General features: G+C 46.4%; 5 protein-coding genes across 5 annotated transcripts; all 5 read left to right on the forward strand.

Annotated features, from left to right (window-relative positions):
* Positions 1-427: 427 nt before the first annotated feature.
* SERLADRAFT_433885 (uncharacterized protein) lies at positions 428-1249 on the forward strand (the record flags this gene model as incomplete). The annotated part of the gene is made up of 2 exons (XM_007314130.1): positions 428-562; positions 617-1249. 2 exons carry the CDS (start codon positions 428-430, stop codon positions 1247-1249), a joined length of 768 nt encoding a protein of 255 aa, XP_007314192.1.
* Positions 1250-1761: 512 nt separating this feature from the next.
* On the forward strand, positions 1762-2040 carry SERLADRAFT_343551 (uncharacterized protein; the record flags this gene model as incomplete). Its single annotated transcript, XM_007314131.1, has 1 exon — positions 1762-2040. A coding segment is annotated over one exon (279 nt), but the record flags the coding sequence as incomplete, so codon positions are not given.
* A 142-nt stretch (positions 2041-2182) lies between these two features.
* Positions 2183-2401, forward strand: SERLADRAFT_345638 (uncharacterized protein; the record flags this gene model as incomplete). Its single annotated transcript, XM_007314132.1, has 1 exon — positions 2183-2401. A coding segment is annotated over one exon (219 nt), but the record flags the coding sequence as incomplete, so codon positions are not given.
* Positions 2402-11180: 8779 nt separating this feature from the next.
* Positions 11181-11703, forward strand: SERLADRAFT_379551 (uncharacterized protein; the record flags this gene model as incomplete). Its single annotated transcript, XM_007314133.1, has 1 exon — positions 11181-11703. One exon carries the CDS (start codon positions 11223-11225, stop codon positions 11379-11381), a length of 159 nt encoding a protein of 52 aa, XP_007314195.1.
* Positions 11704-13029: 1326 nt separating this feature from the next.
* On the forward strand, positions 13030-13731 carry SERLADRAFT_433888 (uncharacterized protein; the record flags this gene model as incomplete). The annotated part of the gene is made up of 2 exons (XM_007314134.1): positions 13030-13209; positions 13255-13731. 2 exons carry the CDS (start codon positions 13030-13032, stop codon positions 13729-13731), a joined length of 657 nt encoding a protein of 218 aa, XP_007314196.1.
* Positions 13732-19533: the final 5802 nt, after the last annotated feature.

Consider the following 19533-nt stretch of genomic DNA (forward strand, 5'->3'; position numbering starts at 1 on the left):
TAGAATGGGGATCCAGAAACGACCGTCAGGTGAGAATAAAAGGGAGAGGAAAGGGGCCCATGGTGGGGCTAGGAAAAGAAAGGGGAGTAAGGGAAACGACAAAAGCGAGGGCACAATGCAATGTGTAGCCAGTGGCGACGCGAAAATTTGCTGAAATGCCGAAATGCGGAAAGTACCGAATGGAAAAGCAAAGGTGAGCGTGACTGGATTGCCTAATAGAGGTGATGCTGATCAGCCACAAGTTCGAAAAAGGCAATATTAATTACTATTCCACGTGGCACTGTGCCTGTGTGGCGCAAAGGCAAGTCTTTTCGAATATTTGCTTTGTTATTGACACCTGTCCATGCTACCAATCAACTTTGGTGCATGACAGTGATTCGCCGAATGGTGGATCAAGCTCCAGATTTGGGTCAAGGCAGACTGGGACATGTTTGCCGACAACTTTGAGGTAGCCACTGCGGTGCTATCTCGGCTCAAAGGACCTGTGGCGGGTCAATACGCCCAAGTACAAATGCAGGAGTGCTACACCGCGGGAGTGTGGCCTGTCTGGGATAATCTCAAAGTTGAGATTAAAAAATATATCAAACCGCAAGCTGAATATGACTGAGCGTGTCAGCAAATCTGTTCCTTCAAACAAGGAAATATGAGGACAGATAATTTTGTAACCCAGTTCCTGGCCCTCTCCATACAAGGGGGCTTAGGTAATGAACACGCAGTAGAGCTGCTGGAACGCAATGTGAACCCCCACGTTGCAGAACAGCTCTATCTGCAGGATATGAGAAGTGAGAACCTCTCCCAAGCAGCAGAGGAGGTTAGGAAAATAGGTAGGGCCATAGAGCTCTGCAAAATGCATCAAGGTGGCGGGACCACCACCAAAAACACCTATTCCCAGAGGAGCCCTGGGTCATCAAACCAAAAACAAAATCACTCTCACGGGTTGCAACTATACGGGTTGCAACTGGGGCGGGGTGCTCCTATGGATATCGGCGTGGTCCAGGGTGGACAAAAGCGCAGATTCACCTGCTTCAGCTGTGAGAAGGAAGGGCACATGGCCCAAAATTGTACAAACGGAGTGCGGGCCGCTCAACAAAAAAATAACCAAGGGTGCCAGGCACGCCAATTAGAAGCAGAAAAACTAGATGATCGGCTCAATTCTTTGGCCGGTTGTTCTTACAACAAGATCCGGGCTTTCTTTTACGATCAGCAGGTTGCTGAAATAAAAGCCCAGGGAAAAGAATTCGGAGTGTAGGTCACTTGGGTGCCTTCGCTCCCTATAACAATGAAGTAAACCACAACAAAGTGGCCCCTGCTCCGGGGTATTGCACGAGCAATAAAGGAAAGACGGGGGTGGCTCCCAAACTTGTAAATAGATTTTTGAATTTGTTATCTGAAGTATGTACTTGTATGCGAAGCTGTGACTGTGGATTTTTCTTGAACCCTCCTGACGATATAGCTGCTTTGAGCGCTGATTCAGTGGGTCAAGATAATGAAGGAGTTGATGCTGAAACAACTTATGATACCACCGCTGTACCAGCGTCTCCCTTGGAGTGTAGCCCCGGCGAGATAAACACTAGGGTGCTTGATTCTGGTAAAGATAAAAATAAAAACATAGAAAATCCTAAAGTAGAAAAACATGTTTCTTTTGATACTTTTTCTTCTTTGGAGCCACTTTTCAGCGAAATCCCAAGGCGTGTGTTGATGCGCACATATTTATTCCAAAAAGAGATCCGTTTAGACGTTGGTGTGGAAAACCTTGCCCGGGGCACAGTACACCCAACCAACGCACTGCTTGATTTAGGCGCTAACAGCATCTTTATAGATCAGGTCTGGGCGGAGCAAATCAGACTCCCCCTTGTGAAATTAGATGTATCTATTCTCATCTATAACATTGACAGTACACTTAACACGGGTGGCTGCATCACACACAAATGTTCTTTTGTTGTCGAGTACCAAGGACACAGAGAACGAGTCACCGCCAAAGCTACCCAACTAGGGAAGATTAATTTAATCTTAGGCTGGACCTGGCTATCTAAACACAATTGTCACATTGTCATGTTGCCCTCAGGAGTGTGAGGACTTGGGTAAGCCGAGTCATATCCGTCAAACTGAGCTGAATGAAAGGATAAATGCTGTTCATGTTTATGCCAAGCTTAGATCTTTAGAAAAGATTGACGATAAGGACAATGAGGTAAAACCCGAGGAAGAGATTAAGAGGCTGGTACCTCCCGAGTACCATGACTTCCGGAAAGTCTTTTCTAAACATAAATCAGAGCGCTTCCCAGAGGCTAAGCCTTGGGACCATGCTATAGATTTGAAGGACACATTCAAACCTAGAAAGGGACACATGATTCCCTGCTTTCTTGCATTGGTATTGCATAGAATCCAGCATGAAAGTCCATAACACTTATCCATTTCTTTCTGGCCACTTTCATCTGTTTTCCTTCTAGGTCACCTATATCAAATACTGTCTTCAGTGTTACTTTGTTTAATGGGATAAAATTCAATGTAAGCCTCCATTTTTTCCAATTGTTTACTGTTTCTGTACTCGTGTTTTCTTGTTGTTGTGCCACTGATTTTGATATGTCTATCCATTGAGGAGGTAGTTTTGCTCTCGCTAACACTTCATTTGCTTTCCATTTGATCTCTTTAGGATTTTTTTTGTTTTTTCCACTATTCTTCGGTAGTATGTTCACCTCTGAGACCCATTTAACTTTGTTTGCTGACATTGTCCGTATTATGCCTGCTTCTACCATGTCATCAAGCATTGCATACAACCATTCCTTTTGTGGTTCCATCAATGTTTTCTGTCGCAGTCTCATTGGTCCTGATATGTCTGGTGGGAGATTCAATTTATGTACGTATGATGCCACTGGCTGTACTTCTGCTAACAATAATGCAAACACGTCAGCGTACTTTTCAATCAATGTGCATACTTTTGTTTTCTGGTCTTCTTCCAATTGTTGTCCTATTGTTACTAATTCTTGTATCTTTTTTACCCTTTCTTTGTCGAACCGGTTACTTCGTTGGGCTTCTTCTTGTTCTTTTAGCATCAAGAATGCTTGCACTTTGTCTTGTTCATTTTTTGCTTGTCTCCTTATTGGTGATATTTCCTTTCTCCAATTTCTCTTTTTCCTTCCATACATCGTGACTAATCGTTTTAGTTCTCCTATCATCTTGTGTTTTTTCTTCCATTCCCTTCTGGCGACAACTTTTGCAAGGTGTGCATATATCTCTTCATTTTTGTCTTTGTCCTTTTTCGACTTCTTCTCTTTCTTGCCGATGACTTCTTGCTCCTCACCTACCATTACCACTGCTTCTATCCTCGTTTCCGCTTTCCTTCTCAATCTCCCCCCTCTGTCCCACTTCTGTTCGTTGTTTGTAGCTTGATCTTCTTTCTTTCATTCGTCTCCTCCATCTATATTTGTTTGTTCTTCTCCTTCAGTTTCCTCTGTATGTTTTTGTTCTGGTGGTTCGTCTTTTTTCTTTGTCGTGGTCTCTTCGTTTTTCTGCATCTTATTATGGTTTTGCAGTATTATAGTGCCTTTGTCATCTGTCAGTTGTAGTGTGTCATTCTTGTAAAAATGTACTGCTGCGCTTTTGATTAACCATGGTTTCCCTAGTAGGACTTCAAAGGCTCCTCCTGCATTGAAGATTTTGAATCTGACCACTGTTGTTCTGTCCATGATTTGGACTACTCCAACCTGTGAGGAATCGATTTTTCTTATCGCATTCCCATCATGTCGTGGTTAGCAGACTCGATCCCCGTCACTCCTCTTGCCCTTGGACTAGAGATTACAGCAGGTGTCTTATTACTTTTATCATTTTTCTTCTTATTCTCTCTTCACACTCACGTTCTATCGTATCTACAACGAGGTAGACTTGTTGTCGACCCTTGAGAAGATATCCAGATGACATAGTCACGATCCAGTGCTATGTCTGGGAATACTTCGGAGGAATATTGATAAGCGAAGAAGGTTGTAAGTCAGCGCCTTCTCATGGGCTTACTGATACAGCCAATCGTACATCCCTTACCAATACGTTTTCTCATACGATTAGTAAAGACGATAGATCGGACCACTTTCCTCCTTTTTCCTTATTGGTTAACTAGCTGGTCAGACCACTTTCTTAGTACTTCCCTTTCTCGGTCTGACCATCGTCGTTCACTATATAGAGAAGTACATACTCGATGTATTGTTCTCCAGTTCAATATTAGTTTGGATTTGCGCTCTTACCGATACTCTTCATTCTCATACTCTGATTCACCGCCTTCAAGGAAGGACTTGACCAGACATTGGGCTTTGTTATATAGCTTCGTATTTGTTGCCTGACAAAATATTGAACTCACCTACCTCGAATCCTTTTCCAGAGCCCCTCTTTGGAAAACCGTTTCCTTACACCCTGAAAAAGACTGTCGTTGCCACTGCACCGGTCTAAACCTTCATCATCACCTTCTCCACCTCTCTACCATCCCTATCCCTCTCCTCACTATCGTCATCGACCTCTCACTATCCACACCATTACACCTATTGTCGTTCAGTCTTCTCAAACTGGACGCCTTCTCTACCATCACCGCTCTCGTCCAATTCTTTGCGTTCTTTGCCATCATCAGATACCTACAAACCGGACTCGTCAGGGATGTCGTATACCTCCATCGTGTCTACCTCCCAACAGCTCTCAGAAGAGTGGGTATCAGAAGCGGACCGCAGACACCAGAAAGATTTCCTCGCAGCTCTCAACAAACCGCTCCCGGTCCTCCCCGTCCCTACCAAAGCCCGTACTCCAGACGCGGAAGGAACGGTCGAACAGATCACTGAGTTGTATCAAGACTCCTCTGCTTCGTCTTCTCCAATTGATCCGATCGAGGATATCATCCTCGACATAAACGACGCACTCGCCCTCACCCAATCCATCTTTTACCATTCCGCCATCTGTAAGAGAAATTCTCGCAGTCTCGAGGAGATACTCCAACATCTCCGACAAAGCACGGAGAGAACTTTTAAATCTTCATATCCCTGCGGCACGAACAAATTCCGTTGATAGACTACTTCGAGAGCCTAGTACGCCCGAGTTACAAGAACACTCAGAGGGTTAAGCTTTTGAAAGGAATAGCCAACGTACAAGAACGAAACCTGCAACTTATTTCGCAGAGCCACATCCCAGATCTCCTCGATCTTTATCGAATCCGCCCTCTCGTTTTTCCAGACATACCCAGCCGCCTCCTCCCTTACAACTTCGAACACACCTTGCTTTGTGGCATTGTGTTAAGGAAGAGGCCTAACGAGGAACCTACCTACGATATCCCGTCCTCATTTTTTACATCTGACTACTACGACACCTACTCCGCCTCTCCTGTCAGTTACCAACCCATCCAGTACTTCTGCATCGGCAATCATCTGGACCACCTTTCTATTGTCCAATATCTGACACGACTTCGCCGAACTCTCTACCTCCCTGAAGTCCAAAATCTTGACGCATTCGGGCCGCGGTTTGGTCTTCAACACAGCACTTCTGTTATAATCGTCACGCCCTCTACTAAAGATCATATTCGACGAGTTGTTGCTGCGTTAGCACGATTTGATCAACTCATCGCGACTGCTCAGAGGAAATCCCGTGACGGAGAAGACTACACGACCGAAATCGACAACATTCGACACATTTCAGAATACGTCGACGAATATTACTGGATCCTAGAAATCCTCACTCCATTTGTTGTTAACCAACAATCTGATCACCCCGAACGTTTCATTGTTACAGTTCTCCAAAGCGATTTCTGGGCCGTTATCAACCATAGCTCACGAACTCGTATCTATTCGCAGTACTCTTACACCTACCAAGGTCGGAGAGGAGAAGCACCGCTCATCCTGTCGGTTGAACAACTTTTTGCACCTTGTGCAGAAAGGATAGAACGAGAAACAGGAAGTTCATTAACAGATATACTTGGAGGAGAATCTAGCAGCGAAACCGAGTCAGAAAGTGAAGAATCTACTCAGGACGTAGAATACTGGAGACCCCGAGAAGCAGAAGGAGGAGACTTCCCTAAAAGACTTGTTATCTAAATCCGTTATCTAACCCGTTGAAAATCTGGAGCCCTATCGAGAACCCCGTCCTCTGGTCACTCCCGACACACCCCCCCCACAATCTCTAGGAGCTGCTGCGGAAGCTCTAGAACCCGACGAACTGTATCAGTCAGCAGGACCAGAAAACTTTCCTCCCCCACCTCCGACTCCAGAACCCGAAAACCAACCCGACGATTGGTTCGATCAGGAATCTTTAGACCTTGAACCTGATCTAGCAGCAGCAATGGCCGACGAAACAAATCAAGGAAGCAAAGCTGTCCTTGCCACTCCTCCATTCGAATTCACCGGTAAAAAGGAAACATACGTTGACTGGAAGAACGCTTTAGCAAACTACTTTTTCGCCTATCCCAGAAGTTTCCAAACCAACTCCTCCAAAATCCTCTTTGCACTATCCCGAATCTCGTCCGATAAAGCCAATGACGCCTGTCATACATGGAAGGCGAATTTCAACAACAAAACCGCAGTGCTAGGAGACCTATTTGCACCGCGAAATTGGGGAACTATCTCAGAATTCATCAAGGAATTAGATAACGAATTCCTGGACCCCCATCTCAAGTTGAAAGCAGAGATTGCCCTTCACGATTACGAACAACGAGAGATGACGGTAGACGCATATTTTGGAGGACTCAAATCCAAACTTATGGAAGCAGGATTACCACCAGACGCAGATGAAAGTTATCCGTTCATTCACAGTATCCTTCGCCGCAACCTCTCTCAATTCCTTCGTGATCGTATCTCGCAACAGGAAAACCTACCCACCACGTACTTAGAGTGGAAGGCAGCGGCAAGGAAATGGGAACAGCGAAATGAAGAACTTAATCTGGAAAGGAGGAGAGATAAACCACCTCAACAGAGGCTGCCAACTCAGTACCAACGATATCAACCGCGCTATCAGCAGAACCAAGACTACCCTCCACCACAGCATCGACAGACAGTACCGCGAACAGAGACGCGAAGACCACGGTATATCCAACAGCGACCGTATTATACTCCATCTCATAGACCACCGCCCCAGAATGCAATCCATCCAAACACAGCAGGAACGTTTGGAGGATCAGGTGTACCTATGGAGATTGGGAGTTCCAACACGCAGAGACAACATCGGCCCAACCCGAATGTTACTTGTTACAATTGTGGCGAACGAGGCCACATTGCTAGAAATTGCCCACATGGAAAGATGGCAATACGATATATGGAAACGGAGGAAACCAAAGACACTCCCACTACATCGTCATTAAAAGAAATCGAAGCACCCCCGAAGGATTTTCAGAAAGTTGATCAACATCTACGTGCTGTAACCGAAACCTACGCAAAGCCACATTCACCGGAATGGTTGGCCAGACGAATCAAAGACCAGAAACCAGAAAGAGCAAGAGCTCTGTTACGAAACTGGGCCCATAAAGATCACTACGAGCATATCACCCTGCAGGCGATACAGATGCTAAAGAACCACGACGAAGAGAACATTATAGAACGCATCCATGCTTACACCTCGCCGCACAACCCTACGTCAAAACGAAGTCTCCATATCATTTCTCAAGTCACTACCATAGACGACAGACAGACATTCACCGTCCCAACCCTTATCGACTCTGGTTGCACCAACTCGGTTATCGATCGAAGCCTGGTTGACAAGTATACCCTCAATACTACGCCTCTGCCCGTCCCTCTTGACGCTGCGGGAGCCGATGGTCGTTCCCAGAAAGTAACACACTATGTCACTCTTCACATCAATGTGAAAGGGAAAGAACATTTGATAGATGTCATCGTAGCATCTCTACTTTCACCACGCATACTGCTTGGATACGACTGGTTGATACTGACGAATCCAACAATTGATTGGCGGACCAACAAGATTACCTTCCCTACTGATGATCCGGAGTATCATCCTGAAGAAGGGGATAAAGTTCTAGCCGTCGATCTTGAAACACGAATTATGGAGATAACACAGCTAGAATTGAACACCTTTGCCACTAAAAGTCAACAAATCGCTGAATCCTCCGAAAAGGCAAAGTCAAAGCTCACCTTCCGAGATGTCGTTCCTCCAATCTACCATGAATTCGAACCCGTCTTCACCAAAGAATCATTTGACAAACTTCCCCCGAAACGTCCTTGGGACCATGCAATTGAGCTAATACCCGAGGCTAATGGTCTTGACTGCAAAACGTACCCTCTTAGCCGAGACGAACAACACCATCTAGACGAATTCCTTAACGAAAATCTAACAAGTGGACGGATTCGAGTATCCAAATCACCTTACGCATCACCATTCTTCTTTATCAAAAAGAAAGATGGCTCACTACGCCCTGTCCAAGACTATCGCAAGCTGAATGAACTTACCATAAAGAATCGCTACACCCTCCCCCTCATATCCGAACTCATCGATAAACTCAAAGGTGCCAATTACTTCACGAAACTAGACGTACGATGGGGATACAACAACGTCCGAATCCAAGAAGGAGACGAACACAAGGCCGCTTTCAGGACCAATCGCGGCCTGTTTGAACCCCTTGTCATGTTTTTCGGACTTACCAACTCGCCAGCGACCTTCCAGACCATGATGGACCACCTCCTAAGAGAACTGATCACGGAAGGAAAAGTTATTGTATATTTAGACGATATTATGATCTTCACGGAAACACTCGAAGAACATCGTCAAATAGTCACCAAAGTCCTCCGTATCCTGCAACAAAATCAGTTGTATCTTAAACCAGAGAAGTGCGAATTCGAGAAACAGGAAGTCGAGTATTTAGGCATGATCATCTCCAAAGACACTATCCGTATGGATCCGTTAAAAGTCGCAGCGGTCGCTGACTGGCCCGCACCAAAGAACAAAAGAGAACTCCAATCATTCTTAGGGTTCTCCAATTTCTATCGACGATTTGTCAAAGACTACGGACGAATTGCGAAACCACTCACTGTACTCACCGGAAAAGTTGACTGGACCTGGAAAGACGAACAAGAGACGTCCTTTGAAACGTTGAAGAAAACGCTTACTACCGCCCCCACCCTTGCTATACCAAATGACGACGACCCATTCAAACTAGAAACCGATGCCTCTGACTTCGCTGTAGGAGCCGTCCTATCCCAGAAACAAAACGACAAATTCAGACCCATAGCATTCCTCTCGAAAGCCCTTACCCCTGCAGAACAAAACTACGAAATTTACGACAAAGAGATGCTCGCAGTTATGACGGCGTTAGATGAATGGCGACATCACCTTGTAGGATCAAAGCACCCCTTCACCATCTTCACAGATCACCAAAACCTCCTCTACTTCCGTCAACCTCAGAAATACAATCGACGCCAAGCTCGATGGTCATCCCAGCTTGCAGATTATAATTTTAAAATGGAACATGTCAAAGGGAATCAAAATACGAAGGCCGACCTGTTAAGCAGACGAATTGATCATCCTAAAGGCACAAACGATAATGAGGATCAGATACTTCTCCCAGACGTACATTTTGAATTACTTGACACCAACGAAGGATACCTACCAGATATACGTCAAAGCTTCCAGAAACAAGACGACGTAGTAAAGAAGAACTTGAAAGAGAAGCCGGATACCTGGAAGATGAAGGATAGGATCGTCTGGATCAAGAGAGAGTCCGCGACGAGTTCCTACCCGATCCCATTAGCTGACCGAGTATACGTTCCCCGAAATCACGAACTAAGGGCGCGAATATTGAAAGATCATCACGACGAAGCCCTGGCTGGACACCCAGGAGAAAGAACAATGTTTGAACGAGTGAACCGAGAGCTCTGGTGGCCAAGTCTTCGTACTGATATCAGACGGTATGTACGAGGGTGCGAGAGTTGTCAACGCACCAAGGCACATCGGACAAAGCCTAACGCCCCTCTACACCCGAACCCGATACCAGATCGACCTTGGCAGATTATCACCACCGATCTCATAGGCGCATTACCGGAATCCAAGGGCTACACCGCCGTTCAGGTCTTTGTTGACCGATTTAGTAAAATGGCCCATTTCGTCCCCACCTTCGTCACTCTCGACTCGGCCGGTTATGCACGTCAACTCCGAGATAATGTAATACGACTCCACGGAATTCCTGAAAAGATCGTCTCCGATCGAGGTCCTCAATTCATGTCTCGATTCACAAAAGACTTTTACGACCTAATGGGGATAACACCAGGCCTCTCTACAGGCTATCACCCTCAAACAGATGGACAGTCCGAACGGATCAACCAGGATCTAGAGCACTACCTCCGCGTTTTTATAAATCATCGACAAGATGACTGGGCAGACTGGCTCTCCATTGCTGAGTTTACTTACAACAACCACCTCCATACCGCAACGAATCAAACGCCCTTCTTTTTGAACTATGGGTTACACCCAAGAACGAATATCACCACCACGTCGTCCCCTCGATCCGCTTCTGCAGTAGAATTTAGCGAACAAATGAAAAAACTCCATGATATCACGAAATCCTCCCTTCTTGTAGCAAACGAGAATCTGAAGAAGTATTACGACCGGAAGAAGTCCCCCTCCCGAGAGTATCAAGCTGGCGACAAAGTCTGGTTAGAAGGGCATAACATCACAACGGATAGACCAATGAAGAAATTAGACGATAAACGCTTCGGACCTTTCAAAGTCACCCAAAAGGTCGGACCCTCCGCCTATCAACTCGATGTCCCTAAAAGTTGGAAGTCCATTCATCCCGTATTCAACGAAGCCATCCTCTCCCCATACCACGCTCCCGAATTCATCAATCAACCAATTTCCTCGCGACCACCACCCGAGATCGTGGAAGGAATAGACGAATACGAAGTAGAGAGTATAATCGCTTCCAGACCGACCAAACTGAAAGGTAGTAAACTCGACTACCTCATTCACTGGCATGGTTATCCAGTCTCCGAACGAACTTGGGAACCCGACACCAATCTTACGCATGTCGCTGATTTACTCGCCGCCTTCCATAAAACAAATCCAGCCGCCCCTCGGATTATTACCGCTTCTCTCCACTTCCGTCCTTACGAAAACTACACCGCCACTTCCAAACCTCCAATGCTTTTTGATTGGATTAGTAACAAGTTCCAAAGTGCCGCATCCGGACTCATGAGGACACGAGTCTTATAAAAGGGGAGCTAATGTGAGGAATCGATTTTTCTTATCGCATTCCCATCATGTCGTGGTTAGCAGACTCGATCCCCGTCACTCCTCTTGCCCTTGGACTAGAGATTACAGCAGGTGTCTTATTACTTTTATCATTTTTCTTCTTATTCTCTCTTCACACTCACGTTCTATCGTATCTACAACGAGGTAGACTTGTTGTCGACCCTTGAGAAGATATCCAGATGACATAGTCACGATCCAGTGCTATGTCTGGGAATACTTCGGAGGAATATTGATAAGCGAAGAAGGTTGTAAGTCAGCGCCTTCTCATGGGCTTACTGATACAGCCAATCGTACATCCCTTACCAATACGTTTTCTCATACGATTAGTAAAGACGATAGATCGGACCACTTTCCTCCTTTTTCCTTATTGGTTAACTAGCTGGTCAGACCACTTTCTTAGTACTTCCCTTTCTCGGTCTGACCATCGTCGTTCACTATATAGAGAAGTACATACTCGATGTATTGTTCTCCAGTTCAATATTAGTTTGGATTTGCGCTCTTACCGATACTCTTCATTCTCATACTCTGATTCACCGCCTTCAAGGAAGGACTTGACCAGACATTGGGCTTTGTTATATAGCTTCGTATTTGTTGCCTGACACAACCCATCTTGCCTGAGATTTTAACACAGCGCCATTCGCCATCTTTCCTCTCATTCCTGATTCTTTCAATTCCCCCATATTTCCTTTTATTTTTGCCCATACTGCTGTATCTATCGCGTTCATCATTGCTCCATCGTCTACTATGGCTAATAGGTTTTTGTGCTTGTTCTGTATTGATTTCAATGTAATCATATGTTTGAAGAGACAACAAGTTTCTTTAGATTGAGTATATCGGTAGGATACTGTTAACGTCATACGGGAAAAAATGAGAATCAATAGCAGTTTCTGTTACGATAACACAATTTTCGGACCTTCCCTTTACTTTTATTCTCCGCTTTAACCTTAGCTTTCACACAGGGTGCCACGCGGCACTTCCCCTTTTATCCAAACTCCTCTTTCTCGTGCCGCGTTGCCTTTCTTCTTATTATAGACACAACTCTCTCACACAGTGGAACTGGCCATGCGGGCTAGGCCCCATGACATCATCAGCCACTGTCACTATCAACTGTATAGTACATATGTACAAATAACCCTGTAGTAGTATATATACCCCAAATAGATCCAGGAGACTCCTCAGCGAGTCCTCCTGTTGTTAACCAACAAACTCTCTGCAGCTCAAGGGGTAACCACTCCCTCATCATCTTCCTTATAGTGTGTTTTATGTGCGCCAGAGTAACTAACTCTTGGTTGTTACATTAGGACTCGCTCTTTCTACTCTCTTGCACATTTGTGCAAAAAGTCCCACTGGGCACCCGGACTCCAGGGTGAAGGAGATTTGGTTATTGGTTGGGAATATCCCGCATAGCAGATAGGTGCGCTCTTCGCAACGGCCTTGTAGTGCTTTGGGAGAAGAACCAAAACCGTTGATACGCGGCCCCCAGTGTTAAGGGGAGTAGTTAGCTCAGCAGTCGGTGTGGAACCACTGTTGATTAGAATTAAAATACACAACTTCAATTTCTCTTTCCTCTGACCAGGCTGGGCACTTGCCTCCGCCAGTTGGAGAAGGGTTGACAGCTTTACAAGCGGACCACCCCCTGACAACCGTTCGGACCAGGGTTTATTACAAATACCTTTTACATACATTTTCAAATACTATAGTGTGGGTAGTCGGAGATTGAGATCCGATACTCAGCTGGGAAGAGGTTGATCCGCAGATAGCAAGCGGGGACCCCCAGTTATTTTTTTTTTTACTTCACAAAGAAAACAAGTCAACATGTCATTGCAACAAGATATGAATGCTCTGCTGCACACTATGCATACGCAGAATGCAATGTTAACTTTGCAACTCGCCGAGCTGCAGAACAACCCCCCTGCGGCAACCCCCTCGGTTGAGAAGAAGTTCAACAAGAAAGTAGAAGTCGTCGCTGACCCTGGCGCCTTCGAAGGAGACAGAGTGTGATTCGCCGAATGGTGGATCAAGCTCCAGATTTGGGTCAAGGCAAATTGGGACGCATTTGCCGACGACTTTGAGGTAGCCACTGCAGTGCGATCTCGACTAAAAGGATCTGTGGCGGGTCGATACGCCCAAGTTAGACTGCAGGAATGCTACACCGCGGGAGTGTGGCCAACCTGGGAAGATCTCAAGAAGGAGATCGGAAAATACTTCAAAGTGCAGGCTGAGCGTGACTGGGCGCGTCAGCAAATCCGTTCCTTCAAACAAAGAAACATGAGGATGGATGACTATGTTACCCGGTTCGTGGCCCTCTCCATCCAAGGAGGGCTTGGTAATGAACATGCAGTAGAACTGCTGGAGCGCAATGTGAACTCTCGCATTGCAGAACAGATCTACTTGCAGGATACAAGAAATGAGAACTTGTGTAACAACCAAGAGTTAGTTACTCTGGCGCACACAGGAACACACTATAAAGGTAGTGGAAGATGGGGAGTGGGTACCCCTTGGGCTGCAGTGAGTTAGTTGGTATACAACAGGAGGACTCGCTGAGGAGTCTCCTGGATCTATTGGGGTATATATACTACTACAGGTTTGTTTGTACATGTGTATTTATACAGTTGATGAAGGCAGTGGCTGATGATGTCATAGGGCCTAGCCCGTATGGCCAGCTCCACTGCGTGAGAGAGTTAAGTCTAAAAGTAAAAGAAAGGCAACGCGGCGCGAGAAAGGGAAATGCCGCGTGGCACTTAAAGTATAAAGTTAAAGCGGAGAATAAAAAGGAAAGGAGATGTCCGGAAATTGTGTTATCGTAACACTACCCCCCTTCTAAGGCTTGACTTCCAGGCGAGACCAAATTCCGGAGGTAGTGGTAAAATTTTCGGGCATAGGTTGAAAGAGGGAATTAAAAAGGTTTGAATCCATGCCTCTAAGCTTCCTGGGAGCTGAGGGATTCCTAGAATAAAATTCGCGAACAGCGTCGCGGGAGTTTTCCAGATGGGATTCTGGTTCCCACGTTCTGTCCTCGTCTCCGTAGCCCTTCCATAGGACCAGGAACTCTAATTTTCCACGCTTCAAGCGTGCATCTACCACCCGTTCGACTTCGAACTCTTCTTCACCTTCCTGGGTGACTACTACCGGACCGGGCCAGTCTACGCGCTGTCCCGGCAGCGGTCCCTTGTAGGGTTTCACACGGCTAATGTTAACCGTGGGTACCACCCTCATTCGTTTTGGGAGTTCCAGCTCCACCGCATTAGGTTTGACTTCCTTAATCCGGTAAGGGCCAATCCACTTTTCGGTCAGTTTTCTAGACTGCCGGTCTTTTAATTTCAAGTGGTCGGTGTCTAACCAGACCAGGTCGCCGACCTTGTAATCAGGGGCCTTAGAGCGTCTACGCTCTGCCCTGTCTTTCATCTGCTCCGCAGTTTTAAATAGTGCTTTGCGCGTTTCGTCCAAGACAGACTTCATGTCTTTTGCCATGTTCCCAGCAGCCTCGTTTTTGCTTTTGCCAGGTTCTACACCCATTCTGGGGAGGTACAATCTAGTGACCTCGAATGGTGCCTTTCCCGTAGCCGACGACTGTTTAATATTATAAGAGAACTGGGCTATCTTTAGCCACTTGGCCCAATCTGTCTGTCTGTCGTTAATAAATATCCGGAGATACTGTTTCAACTCCTGGTTGAGTCTCTCTGTTTGTCCATCAGTTTGTGGATGGAACACCGTTGATAACTTAGGTTTGATGCCCAGCATCCGGCATAATTCTTTTGTAAATTTGCTAGCAAATTGTGGTCCTCTATCGGAGATTACCGTTTCTGGTAACCCATGGATTGACCATACGAAATCCTTAAATAGGTCTGCCGTACCGGCGGCGGTGATGGTTTTGTTGGTGGGTATGAATACCACTTCTTTGGAGAAGCGGTCTACTACCACCATTACTGAATCGTACCCGTTTGACTCGGGCAGATCCGTCGTGAAGTCCACCGATATATCCTGCCAGGGGCCAGCTGGTATTGGGTTCGGCATTAGTTTACCCGCCGGCAGTTGATGGGAATTCTTGGCCATGGCACATCTCAGACAGGATTTTACGTATTCCTGTATGTCTTTGACCATGCCCGGCCACATGTAGTTTCTGGAGATCAACTCCATTGTTCGTTGCCATCCAGGGTGCCCAGCCACTGGAGTGTCATGATGTCTATCTATTGCCTTGATCCTTGCGGACTCAGGCACATAGATTTTGTTTTTGAAATGAAAGAGCTCGTCTTTCCATAAATAGTTTTCATTGCCGTCAAGGCGCGCCTTTTCCTCTGGGGAGATGTCTTTTCTAAAGACTTCTAGGAGGTCGGAATCTTGCCCGATTCTAACATTGGCGACCCTTGATTGATCTATCAGGGTGACACCTTTGTTGTCATCTTCAATGCCGTTGGCATGATCCTCTCTTCGAGATAAAGCATCCGCTCCCCATTGAGCTTCCTGGCTTATGAATTAATTTATAATTGAACCTTGACAAGTACACCGCGTAGCGGGCCTGTCTCCGGTTCAGGTCTCGGGCCGTCATGAAGTACTCCAGGTTCTTATGATCGGTCCAAATTTCGAATTGGTGCCTAGCACCTTCTAAGTAGTGCCGCCAGTGCTCTAAAGCTCTAATGATGGCCAGCATCTCTTTGTCGTATATTTGATAGTTGCGCTCTGTAGGCGACAAACTATGCGATAAATAGGCACAAGGCCTCCAAAGATCATCAGGGCATTTGATTGATAGAACAGCCCCAGTGGCGAAGTCAGAAGAGTCGGTTTCTAGCCGGAACTCTTTGTCTAATTCAGGGAATGCCAATATGGGTGCTGTTGTAAATGCCTGTTTAAGCTTATCAAAAGCTTCCTGTTCTTTGGCGCCCCACTGCCAAACAAGGTCCTTTTTGGTGAGATCGTTCAACGGTCTCGTGATTTTTGCAAAGTTTTCAATAAACCTTCGGTAGAAATTGCCTAAGCCTAGGAAAGCCCTAACCCCTTTGACGCGAGTAGGTTCTGGCCATTCCAAAATAGCTTGAACTTTCTCAGGGTTCATCCTTATTCCGTTCTGGCCTATGATCATACCGAGGAAGTCTACTTCCTTCACTTTAAAATTACATTTTTCGGGTTTGACGAATAGGTCCCGTTCCTGTAAGCGTCGAAGGACTTCTTGCATGATCTTGTCATGCTCAGCCTCATCGTCCGACTTTGTAAATATTAATAAATCGTCAATGTAAATGACGACACAGTTTTCCATATCCGCAAAGATCTCATTCATCATGCTCTGAAAGGTCGCCGGTGAATTGGTCAACCCAAAGAACATAACAAGGGGTTCGAAAGATCCTCGGTGGCACGTGAACGCGGCCTTCCAAGCATCTTCCTCTTTGATTCGTACGTTATTGTACCCCCATCTGAGATCCATTTTAGTCAGAATCTTGGCGCCAGCCAATTTGTCTACTAGCTGACTAATTAAAGGCAACGGATACGCGTTTTTAACTGTGTGCTCATTCACGTAACGATAGTCCATAATCATGCGCTTCTTACCATCCTTTTTAGGAATGAAGAAAACCGGGGACGTCATAGGACTTTTGGAAGGTCTGATGTAACCCTTCCTAAGTTGTTCGTCTATGAAACTAGATACCTCGTCTCTTTCGGGAGCACAGAGCGGTATCATGTGTCCCTTCCTTGGTTTGAAGGTGTCTTTCAAATCTATAGCATGATCCCAAGGCTTAGCCTCTGGGAAGCGCTCTGATTTGTGTTTCGAAAAGACTTTCCAGAAGTCGTGGTACTCGGGAGGTACCAGCCTCTTAATCTCTTCCTCAGGTTTTACCTCATCATCGTCATCGTCGATCTTTTCTAGAGATCTGAGCTTGTAAACGTGACTAGCGTTTAACTTTTCGAGACGCTCATTGTGACGGACATGATTTGGTTTACCCAAGTTTACACATTCCTGGGGACAACGTGACAATGTGACAACCCCTGTCTGCCAGTTGATCTCAGGATTGTGTTTAAATAGCCAGGTCCAGCCTAAGATTAAATTAATCTTCCCTAGTTGGGTAGCCTCGGCAGTGACTCGTTCTCTGTGTCCTTGGTATTCGACCACAAAAGAACATTTGTGTGTAATACAGCCACCTGCGTTAAGTGTACCGTCAACGTTATAGACGGGAATAGATGTTTCTAATTTTACAAGGGGGAGTCCAATTTGCTCCGCCCAGACCTGATCTATGAAGATCCCGTTAGCGCCTGAATCAAGCAGTGCGCTTGTTGAGTGTACTTTGCCCCTGGCAAGGTTTTCCACGCCAACGTCTAAACGGATCTCTTTTTGGAATAAATATGTGCGCATCAACACACGCCTTGGGATTTCGGGAAAGGGTGGCTCCGAAGAAGAAGAAGAAGAAGAAGAAGGAATTTTGAATGACACATGTTTTTCTATTTTTGTTTTACCAGAATCAAGCACCCTAGTGTTTGTCTCGCCGGGGCCACACTCCAAGGGAGACACTGGTGCAGCGGTAGTATCATAAATATTACAGTTACATTTCTTTATACAAGTACATACTTCTGATAACAAATTTAAAAATTTATTTACAAATTGGGGAGCCATCCCCGTCATTCCGTTATTGCTCGTGCAACACCCCGGAGCAGGGGCCACTTTGTTGTGGTTTACTTCATTTTTACCAGGAGCTAAGGTACCCAAGTGACCTAAGCCCCGAATTCTTTTCCCTGAGCCTTCATTTCGTTGACCTGTTGGTCATAGAAGAAGGCCCGGATTTCGTCGTAAGAACGACCGGCCAAAGAGTTGAGCCAATCGTCCGGCTTTGCAATTTCTAATTGGCGCGCCTGGCGCCTTTGATTATTTTGTTGGGCAGCCTGCGCCCCGTTTCTACAGTCTCGGGACATGTGTCCCTCTTGGCCGCAGTTGTAACAGTTGCCCTTGAATCTGCGCATTTGTCCGCCTTGGACCGCGCCGATATCCATAGGAGCACCCTGTCCTGGCTGCAGCCCGAACGGCTTGAACCCGTGAGAGTGATTATGATGTTGGTTTGATGACCCAGGGCGCCTCTGGGGTGTGGTGGTTTGTTTGGTGGACCCGCCACCTTGGTGCATAGCGTAGAGCTCCATGGCCCTACCGACTCGTCGGACTTCCTCGGCTGCTAGAGCCAGGTCGTCACTTCTTGTATCCTGCAGGTAGATCTGCTCTGCAATGCGAGGGTTCACATTGCGTTCCAGCAGTTCTACTGCGTGTTCGTTACCTAACCCTCCTTGGATGGAGAGGGCCAGGAACCGGGTGACATAATCATCCGTCCTCATGTTTCCTTGTTTGAAGGAACGGATTTGCTGACGCGCCCAGTCTCGCTCAGCTTGCGGTTTGAAATATTTTTCGATCTCTTTCTTGAGATCGTCCCAGGTAGGCCACACACCCGCGGTGTAGCATTCCTGGAGTCTTACTTGGGCGTATCGACCCGCCACAGGTCCTTTTTAGGCGAGATAGCACCACAGTGGCTACCTCAAAATCGTCGGCGAAAGCGTCCCAGTTCGCCTTGACCCAAATCTGGAGCTTGATCCACCATTCGGCAAATCGCGCTCGGTCTCCTTCGAAGGCGCCAGGGTCAGCGACGACTTCGACTTTCTTGTTAAACTTTTTCTCTACCGAGGGGGTTGCTACAGGGGGGTTGGCCTGTATCTCGGCGAGCTGCGAGGTTAATTCCGCTATCTGCACACGCATTGCGTGCAGTAGCGCATTCATATCTTGCGACGACATGTCGACTTGTTCTCTTTGGGTAACGTAAAAATAGGTAACTGGGGGTCCCCGCTTGCTATCTGCGGATCAACCTCTTCCCAGCTGAGTATCGGATCTCAATCTCCGACTACCCACACTATAGTATTTGAAAAAGTATATAAAAATGTAAACGTAATAAACCCTGGTCCGAATGGTTGTCAGGGGGTGGTCCGCTTGTTAAGCTGTCAACCCTTCTCCAGACTGGCGGAGGCAAGTGCCCGGCCTGGTCAGAGGTATTCGAAAGTGAAAGTTTGTATTTTAAATCTAATCAACAGTGGTTCCACACCGACTGCTGAGCTAAGGTACTCCCCTTAACGCTGGGGGCCGCGTATCGAAGGTTTTGGGTTCTTCTCCCAAAGCACTACAAGGCCGTCGCTAGGAGCGCACCTATCTGCTATGTGGGATATTCCTAACCGCTAACCAATCTCCTTCACCCTGGAGTCCGGGTGCCCAAATGATGGGACTTCTGCACACACGTGCGAGAGAGTAGAAAGAGCGAGTCCTAATGTAACAACCAAGAGTTAGTTACTCTGGCGCACACAGGAACA

This window comes from Serpula lacrymans (assembly GCF_000218685.1).
Source record: "Serpula lacrymans var. lacrymans S7.9 unplaced genomic scaffold SERLAscaffold_2, whole genome shotgun sequence".
NCBI lineage: Eukaryota > Fungi > Basidiomycota > Agaricomycetes > Boletales > Serpulaceae > Serpula > Serpula lacrymans.